Source organism: Selaginella moellendorffii, unplaced genomic scaffold (assembly GCF_000143415.4).
Source record: "Selaginella moellendorffii unplaced genomic scaffold, v1.0 SELMOscaffold_11, whole genome shotgun sequence".
NCBI lineage: Eukaryota > Viridiplantae > Streptophyta > Lycopodiopsida > Selaginellales > Selaginellaceae > Selaginella > Selaginella moellendorffii.
The window spans coordinates 1,761,131-1,783,072 of NW_003314272.1; the positions used below are offsets into that span (position 1 = coordinate 1,761,131).

The 21,942-nt window shown below is 48.2% G+C and overlaps 2 protein-coding genes and 1 pseudogene across 5 annotated transcripts; 1 reads left to right on the forward strand and 2 right to left on the reverse strand.

Moving 5' to 3' along the window:
• Window positions 1–4,569: 4,569 nt before the first annotated feature.
• Window positions 4,570–7,814, reverse strand: LOC9651209 (mediator of RNA polymerase II transcription subunit 25). 3 transcript variants are annotated; one of them, XM_024673984.1, is made up of 15 exons: window positions 7,632–7,814; window positions 7,557–7,587; window positions 7,443–7,503; window positions 7,263–7,393; window positions 7,017–7,205; window positions 6,894–6,959; window positions 6,581–6,842; window positions 6,453–6,523; window positions 5,634–6,407; window positions 5,528–5,581; window positions 5,444–5,472; window positions 5,321–5,386; window positions 5,172–5,259; window positions 5,023–5,109; window positions 4,570–4,913 (listed from the first exon to the last, which is right to left on the reverse strand). In XM_024673984.1, exons 1-15 carry the CDS (start codon window positions 7,787–7,789, stop codon window positions 4,731–4,733), a joined length of 2,250 nt encoding a protein of 749 aa, XP_024529752.1. In that variant the 5' UTR covers window positions 7,790–7,814; the 3' UTR covers window positions 4,570–4,730. The 3 variants fall into 3 exon arrangements, with proteins under 3 accessions (XP_024529752.1, XP_024529750.1, XP_024529749.1); XM_024673982.1 differs by having other exon boundaries at window positions 5,172–5,256; window positions 7,440–7,503; XM_024673981.1 differs by having other exon boundaries at window positions 7,440–7,503.
• Window positions 7,815–18,565: 10,751 nt separating this feature from the next.
• On the forward strand, window positions 18,566–20,134 carry LOC9651210 (annotated as a pseudogene).
• Window positions 19,379–21,782, reverse strand: LOC9651211 (serine/threonine-protein kinase PCRK2). Of its 2 annotated transcripts, XM_002969036.2 has the most exons (4): window positions 21,244–21,781; window positions 20,879–21,139; window positions 20,705–20,827; window positions 19,379–20,641 (listed from the first exon to the last, which is right to left on the reverse strand). In XM_002969036.2, exons 1-4 carry the CDS (start codon window positions 21,637–21,639, stop codon window positions 20,150–20,152), a joined length of 1,272 nt encoding a protein of 423 aa, XP_002969082.1. In that variant the 5' UTR covers window positions 21,640–21,781; the 3' UTR covers window positions 19,379–20,149. The 2 variants fall into 2 exon arrangements, with proteins under 2 accessions (XP_002969082.1, XP_024529615.1); XM_024673847.1 differs by having other exon boundaries at window positions 19,397–20,641; window positions 20,705–21,139; window positions 21,244–21,782.
• Window positions 21,783–21,942: the final 160 nt, after the last annotated feature.

A 21,942-nucleotide genomic window follows, 5' to 3' on the forward strand; every position in this document is an offset into this window, starting at 1 on the left:
CGGTCCCGGTCTTGGTCTCGGTCTCGGTCTCGATCTCGGACTCGACTTCGGGCTCCTTCTCGGACTCCATCAAGGACTGCCATCTCGGGTCCATCTCGGACTCCATCTCAGTCCACCTCGGACTCCACCTCGGACTCCATCTCAGGTCCATCTCGGACTCCATCTCGGACTCCATCTCGGGTCCATCTCGGAGTCCGTCTCGGTCCACCTCGGACTCCACTTCGGGTCCATCTCAGACTCCATATCGGACTCCACTTCGGACTCCACTTCGGACTCCATATCAGACTCCACTTCGGGTCCATCTCGGACTCCATCTCGGACACTTCCACATGTCATGTGTTGGTCCCTTTTGGGTCCCTTTTTGGAGCCTTGCTTATTGCTTGCTTCGTGCTCGCTCCTTGAGCACTTTGTTGGGAGTTCCACTCCCGCTCTCGACCTTCCAAGTTAGAGCTTTTAGTCCAAACGTGTTACACTCGTTTGGGCTTTCGCTTCGGCCACTACCACGTGGCACCCTTTCCGGCTCCACTTTGGGGCCTAGGGATTTTGTGTCTCACAGTAAACTGGTAAATTGGAAAAGAAAAATTTATAATTTACAATAAGTTCACATAAAACACAAAATGCATCTTCTCTATTTCCTAAAAAAGTTAAAAGTGGTGAGCCACCTTTGATGGCTAATAAGACTGGCCTCCACATTATTCCAAAGTTTTATATTTTTGTTGTGCTTTACTTTCAACATGGCATTCTTGTTGAAGATCTTAGATTCAATGCTTGTGTAGCTGCTCCTCTTCCTTGGCATGCTTGGAATTTTACAAAACTAAGATGCTATTGTCAAGAATGGAAATTGGAAATACAAACCACGATTTCCAAGTCACTCTTGATGCACACTTATTCTTGAAGCAATCAAGGGACAAAGAGCCAGGCAAGAAAAGACTTGAAATATCACCTGCCATGAGCTTTAGATGTGTCATCCACTGACCTGGATCCTCACTGCCGCCACCTTGTGATCAGCTTGCTAGCACTCTCACGGCTGTAAGCAAAGCCATGACTATAACCCTAGAAGAAATGTCTTCCTCCCACTGCTGCTATGCTCCTCCCGCTGCCCAAACTAGTAGATTGCCAAGGTGGCGTGGCTAGAGGAAGAAGGTATATCTGTTATCTTTGGAGTTAAGGATGTAAAATGTGTGTGATGGTGATCTTTCGTTTGAGATTACATGCTTAGACATTCCCACTAGTTCTATTAATGTGTTTGAATTTCTGGGCAAATTCTAGTTTAATTATAAAAATTTCACTTCCAGTGCTGACAAGGTATGTGTATGGTGAGGAAGAATATCTGAGGTAATTCATGGTCGTTTATTATTTCCTGACTTATTCACAGTTGTCACAGCAAGGATACAAATCGTGGGCAGTATGAGCTGAGAGGTGACAGAGACAGGGTTTTGCAGCACAGAGAGTAGAGACCAGGTGTCGCGGCACAGAGAAGATCATCGTCATTCCGGGCACAGCCGTTCTCGCGGTGATCAGTATGGCGACACTTACGAGCATACACGTTATGGAAGTAGCAGTAGAAGTAGTGTGCGATCGGAAGGTTTTAGACCCCAGCATTCTCTTGAGAGAGAGAGGGCAGATTCAGAAGAAGATTTCAGTAGATCGCTGCCTAAGGGGACAAAATTCGTTTGCTTCCACGAGATTCTCAATTACTATGTCAAGCCTGACGTGAGTACACTTGCCATCGATCTAGAGCAAGGAAAGTACTGTGTTCTCACCAGCGTGAGGCAGAGCGGAAAAATGACAACGGCTCTTTATGCACGGCGCCTTCCAGAAGAGAAGTTCTGCTGCATCTATGTGAGTTTTCTGCGGCAGATTGTAGATCCACAGCTTACTGATAGCGATCGCTGGGACATGGCTGTGGAGTTTCTGCGTTCGAGTGGGGACCTTGAGCCGGGTCCAACTATGACTTTTGGCTCCAGTAAGTTTATGATTCTCATCTTTGACGAGTTGAACGTTTTTTCGAAGCTGTCTGAAGATTTCAAGCAATCGTTTCTCGCCACAGTGCGGAACTTGAAGCAGGACCGGTACAAGAATCGGCTGCTCTCGGTCTTAGCTATTGGCACAGATTCGTTGCTGTTGGAGCTGAAACTTGCCCGTCGAAAGAGAATCCAAGGGGCTCCTCCCGGTTTCTATCTTCCCTCGCCGGGCGCTGAAACTCTCCGTTTTCGGACGAGTTCCGAATGGCTTCCACCGGCTTTACACTGTCAGACATGCTGTGGCAGTACGAGAAGGATACATTCATCTCAGTTGATAGGGAAGCTATAGCTGCATCGATGCTGGAATTGACGTCGGGACACAAGGGACTGGTAGACGCATGCTGTGACTTGCTGCACCAAGAGTTCATCGACAAGAGCACGAGGACTCTTGAAATGTGGTTGTAACTGCGCAAGGACAAACTCATTGGCAGGATTTTCGTCAAGGCTACGTACTATGCTATTATCTGCGCCTGCAAGGCTCTTGAGCCCCGTGGAAAGGAGCTGCTCTTGTTGCTATTGAGAGCCGGTGGCAACGTCAAAGTCCCCTACGATGAAACTGTGGAACTTCTGCTGTCTGAAGGTGTGGTGGTTGATACAAATCCGGATGGCGTGCTCTGTGACTTGAAGTTCTCGTCTCTGCTGCTCATGTCTACTCTACTCTATGGTCTTTATGTTCGTCTAAGCCATAGCGTGGAAGCAAGTCCACGTCCACCAAGGTTGGATCACGCTTGGGTGATCGGCAGGACCATTGAAAGGCTGGACCGGAGCATTTTTGAAAGAGCGGAGTCACAGAATGCGGATTCGCTTGCTTCGGAGTACAGTATCCAGTTCGAAATGTTTTGTCAAACTGAAGGCAGTTTTGTTGGGGACGTATCCCCATCAGAACTGGATTGTGATACTGGAGCCGAAAACGAAAGACGATAAGAGGAGTCGCTTGGATATATTTGTCAAAGACGGTGTCAGGAACAGATGGTTTGCGTTAGAGCTTCTGAGGCAAGGGACTCTAAAAAGCTTGGAAGAGCACTGGGAGAAATCCGAGATGTATGCGAAGATGCACTCCTGTGTGGTCTACATGCTCAACTTTATCCTGGACGGACGGCCTGCTGTCAAGGACTTCAAACCGTCGCCAAAGGAGGAAGTCATCTTCTACAATGTGTGGTTGTCCTCGGAGGATGCAAAGATGGTTGGAAATTATGCTTGCGATGGTTGGCAGGACAGCCGGTCGCTGAACCTGACGGAGGGAGTGAACAGGAGTGAGCTCCTTTTCTCTCCATAAATCTGGCCGGGGAAGTTGGTGTCGCGGCGCCGTTGGAGCTCGACTCGGAACCGTGACAGCGTCGTCTTGGCGGCGAACACTGCGCTATCGTGGGAGCTGGCGTTTGGCGATGCCCGGGGCTTCATTGGAGCCTCTTTCTCCTCTTTTTTCTTTTTCCTCGATCAAGTACTTTCGTCTTTTAAGTTTTTACAGTTCTCGACAGGATCCTGTTCCACTGCCTCGCAAACCTGCTTAAAATATCTAAGCTCCAGGAGCGGAGATTTCGATGCGCAGAAGCGATGACACACCATACAGCCGTGGATAGTGCTCCCCAAACAAACGACAGTTTGTCATGTAAGGTGCTAGCAGCTTGTTTGCACTTGTGAGATCTCTCGCAGCTTCATCCCGGACACCCTGTAACATCCTCGGCCCAGCTCGTCGAGAGGCGACAAGAGCAGCTCCAGTGGGTCTCTCGCGGGATCAGCCTGGAAACCGGAGAAAGGCTCCCAACGAAGATGTCGACGCAGCTCTCCTCGAAGGAAAAAAAAGTGGTCAACGAGAGTTGACCAGGTCAAGCCCCGGCGGAGTGGCTCCAGCGACCTCTGGAAGGTACTGTAGCGCGAGAGATCGGAAGAAGTGGCCCAACCAGGAAGCTCGGCTCGTTCTTGGCGGTGACCGAGAGGAAGCTCGGGATGGGTCTTGAGCGTCGCCGCCACCACCACTCCTCCGAGTGCCCAGAAGGGATCCCGGCACTCGTTCGCGGCCGCGAGCTCTCCGTTGGTCGTCACCACCTCGTACAAGAGAAAGTTGTCCGCCGAGAGGCCGAAAGCCGGAGAGATTGGGCTGCGCCCCGCGGCTTGGGTGTATCCTCTAGCAGCTCCCACGGAGGAGGCCTTCCGCTCGAAGGTCTGAAGGTCTGCGAGTAGAGCTCCTCGAGGCATCGATCTGGAACGAAGCTGTCGTGGAAGCTGATGTTCTTGAGGTGGCCGTGCTCCGCCCGTAGGCCCACTACAGCAAACAAGCCTGCAAGCAAGCGCAAGAGAAATGGAGCTATCCCCTGGCGAGCACTGCCTCCCACGAACTGGGAAGCAAGCGGAACCAGCGAGCGCTGCTTGATCGCCTCCCTGCTCGCGAGGCTCCAATCTACGCAGCCAAAATCACGACTCACTCCCACGTCCGCCGTGAGCTTCGCCTCCAGGCACAAGCTGAGGCTCGTGGTCAGCACGACTATGATCATGGCAAGGTAGATTGCACGCTTGGGGATCCGGCCAGCACTTGTCAACAGCGGTATAGCGGCAATCGAGATGGAGTTAGTGATCGCCACCATAACAGAAGCGTGGACATCTTTTGTGACTCGACTAGTATAAAGTGTTCTTGAAGCATGGGACTCTTAACATGCCACCTTATAAGACGACTCGAGAACTTTTCTCCATCAAACCAAACCTTGTAATCTAGAGGAGGTAACTTTGTCCTGGAATTTGTGTGCCACCAGAGCCGGCCATGGGCATTTGAGATCCACCCGGCATCATCTGCGGAGGTTTGCTCTGTTGCGCGGTTGGCGGAAATCCGCCGTGCGAGAAATTTGGTGCACCAGGCTGTGGATTTTGACCCTGTGGCTTGAACACCACCGTATCCTGTGAAAAAGCCACGCACGGTTCGTCAGTCTCTAGCTCTCGACTAAGAAACTTGTGAGAGATGGGCGACCAAACCCGACCACGACCACCTCACAGGCTTTGAGCTTACCCCTGGAAACAGCATTCCAATCATTCGCTGTGGTTTATCAGCGCTGGCAAGCAGCAACGTCTGCGAGGGGAGCTGAATGACAGCACACTGGAAGCAAAACAAGGAAAATCAGTTCCCTCGGAGAAGACTTTTTTTTTGCCTATATGTACCAGTTTTTTATCTGCGAGCTGCTGGAGGAATCCATGCTGGTTTAGTGGCCTGAAAACTAGAAGCTCGGCCTTTCCTTGGTACTCCCTGCTGAAAGGAAGGAAAAGAAAAATCAATAACAATAGATGAAAATAAAGTTCCCGTTCCATACTTGCTCATGTAGTCCTGTGGAATTAAACGCACTATCTGCATTGTCAGCGGCCAATCGGCAGCCAACCTGCAACGCATGGTCACATGTTACGAATGCCTGTAGTTTCCATAGGTAAATACGTACGTTTCAGGAGACGAGATTTGCCGGTATCCCTGCCATCAAAAGAATAGAGATGAAATTCATGTGCATTCGTTCGAGACTTTTCACCTCCAAGCTACAGATTGGAACCGGCTTTCCATGCCTCTGGCCTGCCAATGTCCCCTGTCACACCAACTTTGAGAAAGGAGAAGCAACACAAAGTCAAAACCAGCACCTGCCAGAGCTTCGTGTACTTTGTATTCGCAGGCTGCTGCGGTGGTGTAGTCGCAACACCATTCGAGACTAGATGAGATACTCCAGCGTTGCCAGTTGCTGGATTCTGACCAGGCTGAGACATCGGAAGCAGCACACCAGCATTCGGAGCGCTCCCAACAGAGTTGCTCGGTGCTGCTATCGAGCTATGCGGCATTCCAAGTCCGGCACCCTGGACGCTCTGGCCGCCAACCACGAGAGGATTTGCAGCTTGCAAACTCTGGGCCATTCCAACCGTGCTCGCCACCGGAGGTAAGCCACTTGGCATACTAGCTGGTTGCATCATCCCCGCAGGAGCATTCGACGGCAGAATGCTGCTAGTATTTGCGTTTCCTTGTACTGGTCCCAGGCTTGCACTACCTGCATCGCCACTAAGTCCGTGTGCCAGGCTGGCTGGCTGACTAACTGGTTGTGTGATCCCCATACCAGCTTGTCCCACTGCTAAAGATCCAGCAGAGAGAATGCTTGATACCGCTGCTGAGCCTGCTCCCTGCCTGATTTGATTCAGCACGCTCGCAGCAGGAACCGGACGATGCGATTGCAAAGTATTAGTGTTGATGCTCTTAAAGTCCTGAACAGCAGTCGATGAGTCTGAGCCGAGTGGGGGACGAAGAACTTCTTGACTCATAGCTGACGTGGCTCCCGAGCTTTGTATCGGAAGAGAAACCGCCGCCATACTTGTGTTCGCCATAGGCGGCGAGCCATATGAGAGCGGACCAGAGGTCGAGACGTGCTCCTGCATCTCATATGTAAGAAACGAAACATAGAAAAAATTTCTTACAATTTTTACAGTTGACGTGGGTATGTTACCATTTGACATGATCTGTGATTGCCTTCCAGAGGTTGTAGGCACTGCGAGACAAAAGAAAGAAGTTAGCCAAGCCTTCACGAAATTAAAATTAAGGAGACCTGTGCCGGTGGATACAGATGGCACCGCAGTTGCAGGTACTGGTTGTGTAGTCTGCACCGTCAAAGGAGCAGCAGCTTGCTGCTCAACTTTTACACTTGTAGGCGATGGTGGCATACTAACAGCAGCAGCAAGTGCAGGAGCCTGAGTGACACGACGCAAGCAATTCCTGGCCTCCAAAAAGCTCTCGGAGATTAAGACAAGGTGCTGCGTGTGCTTGGCAATCTCGTTCGAAGGGTCAGAAGCTCGAGGATTTTGCTTGGCCTGATCTCAAAAGCCTTAAGGAAAGACATATAAGAATTAGCAATAGCATACCACTGAGTACAGGTTCTTTAATGATGGTAACTGCCGCGGACAAACAACTGAAAGAGATATATGGCACTGAAGGAAAACACGATGTGAGAAAACAATCGTCTATGAGAAAATGCATAAAGCAACCTGAGAGAATGCCCTTGCAACGGCTTCAGCATCCGCAAGCCACCAATGGTCCGGCTTCGCATCCGCGCCAGTGCTTAGAGGCGGATGAGGGACGGGAGTTTGAAGCCTGTGAGGATTTGAAGCTGCCACCAAAATACAATGTCTCTGGCATGCCTGGTTACTTGGCGGCTGAGTCGTGGGACAGCACATCTGCAAGGCTCAAAATCCTCAGCTTCATAATTCAAAATGAAACTTATATATGCTTACCACAAGAGCTTCCGCTAATCCCTCCGCCACAGCAACTTCGCCAAATCCACCACCCGAGAAATCGATGGACGATAGCCATAGCTGGAACAGCTCCAAGCTCGGCGTCCAGCCACTTCTCTGGAGCAGGCAGCCTGTGATAGATGGATAAAGGTCAAGCTCTCTAAAGTCTTTGCCTACCACTGTAGGAGTCATGGCCGCGAAAGACCACGAGCGCCATCTCCAGAGTAGCCCCATTGTCCTTCTAGAAAGCCACGACCGTGAGAGAACCACCGAGAGAGAAAAAAAAATTCTCACCTGGACATTCCCATCTTGACCATAGAACGCTCTAAAATACCAATCAGGAATCCTCGCCAACAAGCAAGAAATTACCTGGCGATCTTGTCGAGATACTCGGATCGCAGCAGCGGCCACGACGGGCCTAGCGCCGCCGTCGCCTCGACCGCGAGCACCAGATACTGCGCCTGCGGCTGCTGCGCGGTCACGCCAGAGCCGCTGCTGGGAGGCCCCGCGCTGCTGCTCGTCGCCATTTCCACCCGCGGGAAGAACCCTAGAAACCAGTGAGCCTTTGAAAGCCCAACGGGCTGGATGGGGCCAATTGGCAACGCTTTCAGCCGTCGGATGAGGGAGTCGTGTGTTGAAAGATTCTACGAAATAAAACCCCGATCCTTTTCTCTGGAAATGGTAAAGGTGACGGAACTTGCGATCATAGCCGAAAATAGCTTTTCAAAAAAGATCTGGTTGCAACCGTTGTACCCTTAGCATTAAATTTGTCAATGTGTTTTCTTTGAATGGATCGGCTTTTGTTCCATGCTTTGCTGAAAAGAAAGTAGAACAGGTTATCTAGGAAGCTTTGGATCTCGGTTGAGATTCGAACCATGCTCAAAAACATTGCCCAATCGCGAATTAATTTTTTGCTTCAAATTAAAAGGGTGGGGTCTAACTTTGAGAAAGAAAATAAAAACTTTTTGCAAACAAAAGCCCTTGTCTGTAAAAATGTACTAAATAAGGTAATAATTGATAAAACAGTTGGAGAATTTTAAGCAAGGTTTGACTATTTCATTTTTTATTCATCAATAAAAGTGGCATGGAAGATCTGGTTCTTTTCTTCAAGAAAGGGATCAATACTGTGGAATTGGTACTTGCAACTGTGGTTCCAGCCAGGCTTTAGAACCTTGGCAAACCAAGTACATTGCTTGATTCAGCTTTTCAGCTTTTGTGGCTTGCAAGCAAGAGAGCACGAATTCCCTTCTCCAGGGATTTAGGCAGTCAAGGCTATCTCGGACGAGATTGCACTGGAAAAGACGCTAAGGTTGTATGCGGGATTTGTCATTGCTCAATGGCTCGGTAGCACACTTGGCCGAGCATATATGGATGGTCGTATTCTTGAAGAAGCTGGCTGGAAGAGAGGTTCCTAACGTCATATGACCAACTTGAGGTGCATCTCCTTTTTTACTTTAGTTCCTAACAATAACATAGAATTCTTCATCTGGCATGACTACAATCTCATGAATCTTGGTACATACTCTCAAAAAGCCTCACTTGATCATGCCACTAAGAACTAAAGTTTTGTTCGCAGTGATTCGGAGCTAGATATTCTACAAACCTTGGAGTTGATGTCGTGGATCAAATCTTTGGCTTTGGTTACCAGTGGAACTATGTATACGGAATACTGGTAACAAAAGTTTTACGTCACTAGCTAGAGATTATAGTGAGCAAAATGAATTGAATTCACTCAAGCGATTCCTTTTTCCAGACATTATCTGAGCAGTGGATTGATCGTCCATTATGATCGTGAGGAATTCCAAGAATTCTTGTGGAGGAGAAGCAAAAGTGAGCTTTCTCGATCTTCCAGGGATTTTGTGAAATGAGATATTCTTCAAGGTCTCCTTGACATGATACTGTGAGATGCTAGCGAGGCTACGTTTAATCTTTTGGTGGTTTTTAAGCTGAGGTTTATTTTGGATCCCACTATGCTGTCATGATTGGAGGTGCATGAAGTTTATTTAGATAGGAGTATATTCTATGAAGATCTTTAACCTAGAACTTGGTCTTCAAGCCATCACAAAGATCCACGAGCTGTTTGGATGGGCATCGAAGACCAGGAGAGGATTGCTGCTGTTTATAGATGAAGCCGATGCTTTCCTATGCAAGTATGTGCTCTCTTCTTATATGAAAGTTTGTTTTTAATCTTGTGACGATTGCGATCTTCTTGCAGGCGCAACAAAACCTGAATGAATGAAGCCCAGTGCAATGCTCTCAATGCAATTCTATCACTCACCGGTGACTAATCCAGGGATATTGTGCTGGTGAACCATCTGGGAGACCTTGACGCGGCTGTGCTGGACATGTATGGGAAGTTCGATCACCTCTACCTGGACAAGTATATTGTACAAGCATGGGAGAGCTCCAAAATGCAAGCACAGCAGCACACAGGATGAAGGACGTGACCGAGGCCGATCGAGGACGTGATCTGAGAGGCTGCCGAGATGACGGTAGAGCCTCCTAAGTTAATACTATAACTTATAAAATGTTTAAAGAATTTATTTGTCTATTCAATAAGTAAATGAATAAACACTTTCAAAAATAAAAACAGACAAAGACATAAGAATAACCATGTTACTAAGGAATACTGTGAATTATGGGGATTTGATCTTATAACAAATAATGCATTCAAAATAATAGGCTTAGCTACTTTTTCAGAAAACATGTTGATTAGAGAGGATTTTCCATACATATTAGATGAATTCCAGCGCATGATCCACCACCATTAACTGACCAGTGCTGGATGCAAAAATTTCAGCCAGAAACATTGCCACACACCAGAACAGCGAACATTCAAGTTGGTGATACTGCCTTCTTACAAAAGTGAGAATAGTGATGGTGGTGGTGTTCACAAGGCTGCTACTTGTATTGTTGTTATTTGCCACCTGAGTCTGCAAGCTCTTTCTCTTCTGGTGCTCCAAAACTTTGCCCACTATTACGTTCCAGAACTCCTCCATGGTGAGAACACTGTCCTTGCTTCCAGACCGCTCTCTATTATGTATGACAGACTCAACAGCATAGATCTCTAGAGAGCCATGCTTCTCTCCACAGTGGCCGTTTTGTGTTTCATTTCACATCCATGGTTTCCAACTTTTAGCTTGCTCCATCAAAGCAACAGTATAGCTGCATCCTTTGCTGTGATCTTGCCTGCAAACCCAATCTCTTGAGTGTGAGCTCTTCAGCTTTCATTAAATTAAGAAATAGAATAACAATGAACTAGGCCTTCAAAGGTTATTGATTAGCACAGTGTAAAATCCTATTGATAATGCCACTTCCAGTTTCTTTCTGTGTTGTACCTCCTATAAAATTGTCTATAAAGGCAACAAAAAATGGGTAGTAGCTAGCTCAAATGGAAAAAAAGGAACATTCAATATATTAGTATTTTTATCCCATTAAAACATGTTTAAGAAGGAATATTTTGAAAGAATATCTAACATCCACCTTCAAAACTTTATCTTGTCAATTTTACTATACAAAACCACGTCAACATATCAGTCCAAATCCAAGAATGGATCCAAGCAGCGGCTATTGACATTTTTGCGCTGAAGTAGCATACCAGGGGGAAGGTTGCGCTAACCGAGCCGAGAGCTAAGTTTTATTTGAAACATGTATGTGAACTTGGCTTGCTAATCCCATCACTCGCTTGATCGAGGTTCTTCTGTCCGGTTGTTCTGCCGGGGGGCATCATGGCAACTCCTTTGATCGGGGTGTCAAGCTGAAATGCCTAGGCTTCTTCGTCAATGCCTGAGTAATCATTATCAAAATGAAAAAATTATCAGCTTTCATATTATTGCATTATATGTCTTTTAGCGCCTAGCTGGGGGCAGCGAATATAGTAGATTTAATTCCAGCTGAAACTTGTGTTCTGTGACACTGAGATCAATTTTGCTGATGATATGAGCCCATGTTTACTATCAATATGGCGTGGGGCCAAAGACAAGATCGTGGCATTTGGGATCAACGTGACCGGGTGACGATCGCCAACACACCTGGTCATTTCGTTGGCTTGAATGAAATTTTACACAGGTGCAGAATGTAGGGTTCAAAAAAACATTGCAAGGAAGTCATAACAACCACAAACTCCTCAAATTGTCAAGCCCCACGGACTTGAACACTTATAATTCCTGTATGGATAATGCTCATTCCCCCCACCATGCGGCCCAACTTGATTAATTAACGTGAGTGAAAGCCGTATTCGAGTTGCACTCCCTTACATAGTCGTAGGTCCCATGCTCACACAAATGGACTGTAAACACCATTTTATTCCAACTATAAGAACTTGCTATGGACATATCAAGACGAAGAAGCAAGCAACCATGAAGAACATCTGGGTCTTTGTGGGCTTCTTGGTTCTGATGAACGTTCTTGTTGCGGCAATCACCCAGCAATGCAGTCCCAGCGATCCATGCCCGGACAATATGTGCTGCAGCCAGTTTGGACGGTGCGGGTGCGATTCGGCTTGTGGAGCTGGATGCCAGAGCCAATGCAACTGGTGCCAAGAAGGAGGGGGTGGCGGAGATGGAGGAGCAAATGGTCGAAAGAACTTTCATCTTCTTTGAAGCTGGTTTGATCGCTGACGTTCGTTTCTTGTTCTTGCCAAGATATTGGGGTCAACTATGGGAGAGTTGCGAACAATCTTCTGCAGCCGGATCAAGTGGTGAATCTCATCAAGTCCCTGCAGTTCAAGAGGGTGAAGATCTTTGACACAGACCAAACCGTTTTGCAGGCTTTTGCGAATTCATAGATCCAGCTCACAGTCGCGGTGACCAACCAGGAGTTCAGCTCCATCGCCAGGAGCTCCAACGTGGCGTCGGACTGGGTCAGGAATAGAATCGTGCCGATTTACCCCACAACGAACGTCGAATTCATCGCAGTGGGGAACAAAGTCCTTTCGGATCCCGGGCTCCCCTGGCCCGATCTAGTCCCTTCAATGTGGAATCTCAGAAATGCGCTGAACTCGCTTGGCTTCAACCAAATCAAGATCACAACGCCAATCGCAACAGACATCCTGAAAGAATCATTCCTACCATCCGCAAGAGAATTCAGATTGGACAACAAAAGGAACTCAGTTATGAATTTGTTGCTGGGCTTCCTGTCCTCCACAAACTCGGTGTTCATGGCCATGGCATATTTGGTGTTTCCACACTAACAATTCCACGAGCTTACCTATATGACACTTCTTACTTGTGTTTAGGTCTTTGCCAAAACCAAAGTGTCATTTTTCATGCTAACTATTAGTTAGCATTGCACCATAGTGTTCACACATAACTTTATGCCAAAGTTGCTTTCTTTTTTGGGGAACACCTTTCCTATGACTTTAGCATGGCCCATTCTGCCATCGATGAGATATCCTCTGTTCTCATCCTTGAATCTTATAATCCCCCCCATCCTTCATGGGGTACAACACACTTCAGTCCAAATGCTTCCATCAATCCTTTAGGATTATTCTTTGACTCTATTTGAGTCATCCAGCTTTTTGGACTTTGTCATTCGACGACCCATGAGGTCCTACCTTTAAGGTGCTAGCTCACTGGAATACAACTTTTTGTATTCAAGTCCTATTCACAAGGACCATTTTTGCAAGTGTTACTCCGACACTTGATTTGTTTTCTTGGGGCAACTTTTTGCCCCTTAGGACCATTCACTCATGGACGGATGGCCCAGTTTTGGAGAGATGGGATTGTGATGCAAGTGGTATCGGACCACCAGTGCAGCAAAGGTGAATGGGTATGGCCTTAGCGTAACAGGCCGAACTGTCAGTGGTACCTTTGGGTGTCGGTCATGGGACCAGACACATGGAGCACTTAGACCAAGTGCAACGGTTGAGTGGCACAGATGCCATTCTTGGGGCTAGCAAGTCCTCAAGTCCGGAATAGGACTTATGGAAGTTGTGAGTGAGACTCTTCCAAGTGGTTGGAGGTGTGGTTAAGTGATTAAAGTAGAATGGAAAATTTAGTCACTTACAACTTGGTATCGAAGCTGTTCCTTAGTCCAACTTTTATTGGTGCTCAAGTATATCACCATTGATATTGGCATCGGAAGGTTTTAGGAGTGGGCCTATCCTTGACGCAAGCATTTATTAGAGGTAGCTCTGGCTACCATATCAAGGACTCGCGTCCTTTTCCGTATTTGACCTCCTACAGTCATTATTTCTGGTCTCACATTCATGAGCACTAACCTCAACTATATGAGGATAATTTTGTGACTCCTTTATTGCTTTGGAGTCTCTATCTTTCACGTGATCCCAACTATAGTTGTTTACCACAACTACATTAGCCAATTGGCTACGTCAAACACTCATCTGGATCACATCCTCAACTCTCTGAGAAAACCTTTATACTGTTCCCAAGATTCCAAAGTCGTTCTCTTACTGGCCCCTTTTCTATCCACCACATCACGCCTAAGTTCACACATGAACTCGAGTGGAGAGCCATATCCTTTCGACATGCTACTATCATCCCAGATCCACTCCTTAGCATCTTTAAGATGCCCACAGACATGGGGAATAGCTTTCCCAAATATCCCTTTTTTAGTCCCCACCAAGTCCTTTTTAGCCCATGGCCGAGTTCACTAACACTGCCACTGGATCAAGGCCCATAGGCCCGTCCACTAAGTCCTACGGTCCTCTGGGACTTCCTCACCACACGACTGTATCCTTGGTCACTACACCAAAGGACCACTCCTCTTCCTTTCCACAGTCTAAGCCTTTGGGACAACATTTCGGAACACCGTGGCCTTACACAAGCCTCATGGGTACTCTCCCCACCTTCTGCCTTTAGATGCTCTAGCCATGGGCTTAGAGCGAGGTTCCGTTGAGCCACACCAGGTATCCAAGTAGGTAGTGCCACCCACACTTGGACTGGGAGCATCGGTCAGTTGATCTCCCGGGGGAACTAGAGTTGGCTCTTGAACACTTCACCAAGCTACCCCGCTTGTCGGTCCGTGTTCACTTTAATCTTGGACTTCCCAGTGGGCAACCCATCACCCAACACTGGGTACAGCCTTCCTGGGCCAAACTAACCTTTCCTGGCCAAACTGGCTTCACTGTAGTCCTCCCCTTTACTATACTTTTGGAGCTCACTAGACCCCCCAGAGTCTAGGAGATGAACGCTTTAGGCTTTCACCCTCTCAGACTCAAACTCGGACTTGGACTCGGACTCGGACTCGGACTCAGACTCGGATTCGAGCTCAGTCTCGGCCTTAGCCTCGATCTTGGTCTCGGTCCCAATCTCGGTCTCGGTCTTGGTCCCGGTCTCGGTCTTGACCTCGGTGTGAGACACAAAATCCCTAGGCCCCAAAGTGGAGCCGGAAAGGGTGCCACGTGGTAGTGGCCGAAGCGAAAGCCCAAACGAGTGTAACACTTTTGGACTAAAAGCTCTAACTTGGAAGGTCGAGAGCGGGAGTGGAACTCCCAACAAAGTGCTCAAGGAGCGAGCATGAAGCGAGCAATAAGCAAGGCTCCAAAAAGGGACCCAAAAAGGACCAACACATGACACGTGGAAGTGTCCGAGATGGAGTCCGAGATGGAGTCCGATATGGAGTCCGAGGTGGACCGAAGTGGAGTCCGAGGTGGACCGAGACAGAGTCCGAGATGGACCCGAGATGGAGTCCGAGATGGAGTCCGAGATGGACTCGAGGTGGAGTCCGAGATGGAGTCCGAGGTGGACCGAGACGGAGTCCGAGATGGACCCGAGATGGAGTCCGAGATGGACCGAGACGGAGTCCAAGATGGACTGAGACAGAGTCCGAGATGGAGTCCGAGATGGACCGAGACGGAGCCCGAGATGGAGTCCAAGATGGAGTCCGAGAAGGACCTGAGATGGAGTCCGAGGTCGAGACCGAGACCGGGACCGAGACCGAGACCGAGACCGAGACCGGGACCGAGACTGGGACCGAGACCAGGACCGAGGCCAAGGCTGAGACCGAGCCTGAGCCCGAGTCCGAGTCCGAGTCCAAGTCCGAGACTAGGACCGAGGCCAAGGCTGAGACCGAGCCCGAGCCCGAGTCCGAGTCCGAGTCCAAGTCCGAGTCTGAGTCCGAGTTCGAGTCTGAGAGGGTGAAAGCCCAAAGCATTCGTCTCCCAGACCCTGGGGGGTTTGGTGAGCTCCAAAAGTATAGTGAGGGGGAGGACTGCAGTGGAGCCAGTTTGGCTAGGAAAGGCCAGTTTGGCCCAGGAAGGCCAGACCCAGTGTCGGGTGATGAACTGACCACTGGGAAGTCCAAGACTAGAGTGAATATAGACCGATAAGCGGGGTAGCTTGGTGAAGTGTTCAAGAGCCGGCTCTAGTTCCCCCGGGAGATTGACTGGCCGATGCTCCCAGTCCAAGTGTGGGTGGCACTACCTACTTGGATACCAGGCGTGGCTCAACGGGACCTCGCTCTAAGCCCATGGCTAGAGCACCTAAAGGCGAAAGGTGGGGAGAGTACCCAGGTGGTTCGCGTAAGGCCATGGTGTTCTGAAATGTTGTCCCAAAGGCCCAAGCTGTGGAAAGGAAGAGGAGCAGTCCTCTGGGGTAGTGACCAAGGACACAGTCGTGTGGTGAGGAAGTCCCAGAGGACCGTGGGATTTAGTGGTCGAACCTGTGGGCCTTGATCGAGTGGAAGTGTTGGCGAACGTGGCCATGGACAGAAAAGGGACTTGGTAGGAACTGACAAAGGGATATTGGGGAAGGCTATTCCCCATGTCTGTGGGCATCCTAAAGATGCTAAAGAGTGGATCTGGGTTGACCACTCGTGGACGGATGGCCCAGTCTTGGAGAGACGGGATTGTGATGCAAGTGGTATTGGACCACTAGTGCGGCAAAGGTGAATGGGCATGGCCTTAGCGTAACAGGCCGATATGTCAGTGGTGCCTTTGGGTGTCGGTCTTGGGACCGGACACATGGAGCACTTGGACTAAACGCAAGTGATGAGTGGCATGGATGCCATTCTTGGGCTAGCAAGCCCCAAGTCCTGAATTGGACTTAAGGAGGTTGTGAATGAGACTCCTCCAAGCGGTCGAAGGTGTGGTTAAGTGACTAAAGTAGAATGGAAAAATTAGTCGCTTACACTCGGACTCCATCTTAGGTCCTTCTCGGACTCCATCTCGGATTCCATCTCGGGTCCATCTCGGACTCCGTCTCGGGTCCATTTTGGGCTCCATCTCGGGCTCCATCTTGGGCTCTATCTCGGACTCCATCTCGGATCCATCTCAGACTCCATCTCAGGTCCATCTTGGACTCCATCTTGGGTCTTTCTCAGGTCCATCTCGGACTCCATCTCAGACTCCTTCTTGGGTCCATCTCGGACTCTATCTCGGGTCCATCTCAGACTCCATCTTGGACTCCATCTCGGGTCCTTCTCAGACTCCATCTTGGGTCCTTCTCGGGTCCATCTCGGACTCCAACTCAGGTCCAACTCGGGTCCATCTCGGATCCATCTCAAACTCCACTTTGGATTCCAACTCAGGTCCATCTCAGGTCCATCTCGGGTCCATCTCGGACTCCACTTTGGACTCCAACTCGGGTCCATCTCAGACTCCACCTCGGGTCCATCTCGGACTCTTCCACGTGTCATGTGTTGGTCCTTTTGGGTCCCTTTCTTGGAGCCTCGCTTATTATTTGCTTCGTGCTCGTTCCTTGAGCATTTTGTTGGGAGTTCCACTCCCGTTCTCAACTTTTCAAGTCGGAGCATTTGGTCTAAACGTGTTACGCTCGTTTGGCTTTTGCTTTGGCCACTACCACGTGGCACCCTTCCGGCTCCACTTTGGGGCCTAAGGATTTTGTGTCTCACACAAGCTTGGGAGTTTGGCACCATTCCTTTGTTCAGTGGCCCAAGGCCCTGAAACTCGGGTTCCACACCACTGTCCTTTGGACATGTGGCATGTGACACGTAGCATTTGTCACGTGGCATATAGAGGGTTAGGTTCCACTTCATGGTGTTATCCTATGGTAAATCATAATAGGATAAAAGGTAAAAACCATGTGCACTACAGATTTTCTGGGAAGTCTAAATTTAGGAGTTTATAAGATGCTTAACCCCAAATATCCCAAGACCCTTAACCAATTGGAAAATGGGGTGCACTTTTATTATGGGCACTTTCCCTTTATATTTGAACCCTATGGATCACCTCTCAAATCGTTCTTTTTGGTTGCTTACAGTGCTGTGGAAGGATAGTTGGAGTTAATTGTAATTTCCTATTTATTTAAGTTGATGGTATTTGATATAATAGCAATGAGTATATCATTATTACGTCAGACTACTTGGCTTGTTGAGTGAAAATTAATGCTTTTACTAATGTGTTTGTGACTGTTGTTGAGTACTTTTTTCTTAATCAAGTGGTATTTCAACATTCCTATTTAAAGTGGAATGATCTTGCATTTATGGTTAATGCATTTCACATTTTAATATCTTGGCTAAGGATATATTAGACTTTCATGAGTGCTTATCATCCATAGACAGATGGTTTGATGGAATAATTTGTTTGGACTTTTAGAGAAATGATTGTGAATTATGTGAACTTTCAACATTCAGATTGAGATGGTTATTTGTTGTTTATTCGGTATATATATGTCATAAGTATATAAAGTTCCATTAATGTTTCACCATATAAACTCTTGTATAGTCATGATCCAATGAAGTTAAATTTACTTTCACGATTGCCACAAACTACCAATATTAAATCATGGGATTAATATTTAATGAGCATTTTTCCACTAGTCCAAGTGGAATCTACTAAATATTTAGGCCATGTATAAGTGGGATAATAATAGCACTACAACTCCTATCATTATATATTTACAAAACATAATATAGATGACTTTGTGTTAGTTCATTTTCCCAATTTTATGGTATATAATTTGTTTAAGAGGCTCAGTAGAAAGGATTGTATTAGGTGTTGTTGTAAATTAGATTGCAAGTTTATGAAGTTTGGTATGATATTCAACAAGTTGATTGTAAAAATAAACTTTATTTATTAAAAATATATTACATTCTTTAAAAATTATATATATACAATGGTTAAAACACTTTGTACAAAAGGAGCAAAAACAACTAACACCTATAGATTCACTTGTGCCTTTTTTTGATAATCTTTTAAATCCTAGTTCATCAAATAAAAAACTTTAATTGCCTTTCATTCTTCCAATAGAAAAGGATGATATAAAGTTTAATTGTATAGTTATAATGTTGTATATTAATATTATAATCACATTTTTTATTCTAGTCATATAATTAAATTACTTATAAGTTTTATAATAACCGTAACTTAAAAAGTTAAATTTTATAATTTTAAATTATTTAATTTTATTATCTACTTTTAAGGATTTTATTTTTAAATGAACTGTCTTGTGCCCTAGCCCTTAAAGGCGCGGAGAGGAATGCGAAGGCGGTTTGTGGTGGACGAGTGGAGGAGCCCCAGCGATGCCTACTTCCTCACGCATTTGCACGCTGATCACACTGAGGGCCTGTCTGCGGATTGGTGTCGCGGCCCTCTCTACTGCTCGCAGGTAACCGCCATGCTCCTCCTCGCCAGATTCAAGGGCTTCAATCCCGCCCTGCTCCACATTCTCGACCTCGGGACTTCAACGCTCGTCTCTTCCAACAATGCTGCAGATTCCTTGCTAGAAGTCACGGCGATCGACGCCGATCACTGCCCTGGCAAGTCTTGATCCTAAGATTTTCGAGAGCTCTTGAATTTCTTTGGAACTTCTATGTTATTTCGTTTTTGTCCATGCAGGAGCTGTGATGTATGTTTTCCATGGAGAGTTTGGGTGCGTCTTGCATACTGGGGACTTTCGATGGAATAACGATCGATGCACGCTGGAGGAGAGAAAAGAGGCTCTCAGAGAAGCTATCGGTGGAGCGCAGGTGGATTTTCTCTACCTTGACAACACATTTTGCAACCCGCTCTTCAGCTTTCCATCCAGGAACGCCGCTGCGACTAGAGTAAGTGGACGGGCTTAATCGATTGAGTGAGAAAACAAAGAAACGATCTTCCAGGTCATTGAGCTCATACGAGGCCACCCGGAGAAAGACATCGTGATTGGAATCGACAACCTTGGGAAGGAAGAGCTTTTGCTCTCCATTGCTCAAGCTTTGGAAACGAAAGTACGTACTCCTACTTTCTTCTATTTTCCTGGGAATGAGTTGGCAAACATTCTTTTCTGCTGGTTTTTCTTTCTAGATCTGTCTGTGGCCACAACGGTTGAAAACAATGCACTTGCTACAGCTCCCGGATGTTTTCACGACCGACACTTCCATCACACGGATCCGGGCCGTTCCACGCTGCAGCGTCTCCACCCGGAGCCTAAAGCTCTTGAATGAGATTCGTCCGACTCTGGGAATCCTTCCAACCGGCTGCTTATGCCTGTGCAATCCATCCTCCGGACGAAAGCCGAAGCCAAAGCTGCTGTGCTCCGAAAGCTGCTACAAATCCCGGGAAAGAACCAGCGACAACCAAGCTGCTGACGCTTCTTCGCGGCTGATTAACGTCGTCCCGTACTCGCTTCATTGCTGCTTCTCCGAGGCCAGAGACTTTGTCGACCTTATCCGTCCAAAATCAGTGCTGGGAATCGTCAAATCTTCCACAGACTACAGCATTAATCCCATCCAACTTCTTTCCGGGTGCCAAGCGACAACGTCAACCACGGCAGCGTCACTTCGTGAAGGTCCACGCGTGCTACTGGATACCCGGCCCGACCTGGATTGTAGCCACAAGCTGCGAGATCTGCTTCAAGTCCGCTGCTCCTCTACCAAGCTACGACGTCGCAAAAACCTTTCCAGGAGGCGTCAAAGGCTACACGGCCGTGGCGCTAAGCTGTACGAAGAAGGCTGAAAGTTGTGGACCAAACTCTGGATCAAGCTTCTCAAGTCTTCACAAGCTTCGGCACCGTGAACATCTTCCACACCGAGAGCTTCTCTCTGGTCACTCCGGGGTCCGAATGAAACTTCTCCAACTTCTGGGGAGTGTTTTCCTTGCACTCGGTGCCGTCGCCATCTGGAACCGGGATCGCAAGCACCTGCTTGAGGCCCTCCACGAGCGCGCTCATCTTCGGTCGTGCCTTTGGCTGCCTCGTGAGGCAGCTTGCCGCGAGGCTCGCCATCTTTTGAGCCGCTTGGAGAGGGTAGTGGCCTTCGAGGCTCGGGTCCATGATAAGGTGGAACTTCCGGCTTGTAGAAATGTAAGGCTTGACCCATTCCAAGAGCCGCTGCTCGTTCTTTGGGCGATTTTTGTCGAGAGCTTTCCTTCCCGTGAGCAGCTCCAGCAAAACAACGCCAAAGCTCCAGACGTCACTCTTGGCTGTGAGGTGACCAGTGTGGACGTACTCTGGAGCCGCATAGCCTACAGTTCCCACAACCTGTTCATCCATCCATCAAAGATCAATAGCAAGTTGAAAAGGAACCGAAGTATGTGAACTCACAGCGGTCGTAACGTGACTATCACCGCCCTCGGGCCCAAGCCTTGCGAGCCCGAAATCGGATAGCTTTGGACCAAACGAATCATCCAAAAGAATGTTTGACGTCTTGAAGTCGCGATAAATGATCTGCTTGGGTAGGAAAAAGAGTGAAAACACTGACTTGGACAAGTCATGTACCTGGATCTGTAGCTCCTCGTGAAGATATGCCAGTCCGCGAGCAGTACCCAGCGCGATTTTAACTCGGGCCTCCCACGGAAGAACCGGGGGCCCTCTCCTGAAAAGATGGCCTTCGAGACTCCCCTTGGGCATAAACTCGTACACGAGTAGCATTTGGACGCCTCGAGGATCGTCTTCCAGGCAGTAGCCGATGAGCTTCACCAAGTTGGGATCGTCGACGACTCCCAAGTATCTAATCTCCGAGAGCCATTCCTTGTGTCCCTGGACGAAGAACACGCTTAAGTTACTAGGCCTATGACTTTGAAACCCATGAAGAACAGAGAAAGAAATTCTAGGAATGTGGAGATGGCGATCGAGCAATGTACCTGCAATCCCTTGCCATTGAGCTGCTTCACCGCCACTTCTACCTTGGACTCGGTGCCGTCGGTCCTGTTGACCTTGATGAATCCCTTGTAGACGCAGCCGAATCCACCCTCGCCCAGCCAATGCGTGCGGTGGAAATTCCTCGTCGCCGCCTTGAGCTCCGCGAACGAGAAGACCTTGAGCTCGTTCTGGCGCATCGAGGAGCTGAGCAGGAAATTCGAGGCCGGAGACCCTTGGCCGCTGCCGCTGGCGTCCGTCTGGGAATTCGCCTCGGAGCCGGAGCGCCGGGCGTTATCGGGATTGGATCCGCCGCTGGAGGAGAGGTTCCAGATCGATTTCCTGCTCCTGGGTTCCGGCCGCTTGTCGCCGCCGCTGTGGGAGAACCTGATGCACTTCATCGCTGCCTGGCCGCGCGCGCTAGCGACGATCGCTCATCGATGTGAAGAACCCTAATCGGATCCAGCCAAGAAACGAACACAGCGAATTCTCTGACCTGGTTTTCTCTTTCCCCCCGTGCTAGTCGCGTTTCGCGTGCATTAAGCGCCGCAAATCCTGTGAATATTCTAAAAGTATATACTCTGTATATTCTACTCTTCCTAGAATTTTGGGAGACATATTCTTTGGCGCGTTAACTAACGTTTCGAATTTTATGCGCCTCCTTTTCTTTTAAGGCTTATAACGCGGAATAGGGTTCTTGCTTT

Excerpts from the sequence above, each read along its gene's own strand:
- LOC9651209 (XM_024673981.1), bottom strand. The coding sequence starts at position 7,789 with ATGGCGACGAGCAGCAGCGCGGGGCCTCCCAGCAGCGGCTCTGGCGTG. Across the intron at positions 7,394-7,439 it reads CGGCCATGACTCCTACAGTG|GCTGCCTGCTCCAGAGAAGT; the intron begins GTAGGCAAAGAC and ends CATCTATCACAG. Across the intron at positions 5,582-5,633 it reads AGTACACGAAGCTCTGGCAG|GGGACATTGGCAGGCCAGAG; the intron begins GTGCTGGTTTTG and ends TTGGTGTGACAG.
- LOC9651211 (XM_024673847.1), bottom strand. The coding sequence starts at position 21,639 with ATGAAGTGCATCAGGTTCTCCCACAGCGGCGGCGACAAGCGGCCGGAA. Across the intron at positions 21,140-21,243 it reads TCAATGGCAAGGGATTGCAG|GGACACAAGGAATGGCTCTC; the intron begins GTACATTGCTCG and ends TTCTTCGTCCAG. Across the intron at positions 20,642-20,704 it reads ATAGTCACGTTACGACCGCT|GTTGTGGGAACTGTAGGCTA; the intron begins GTGAGTTCACAT and ends ATGGATGAACAG.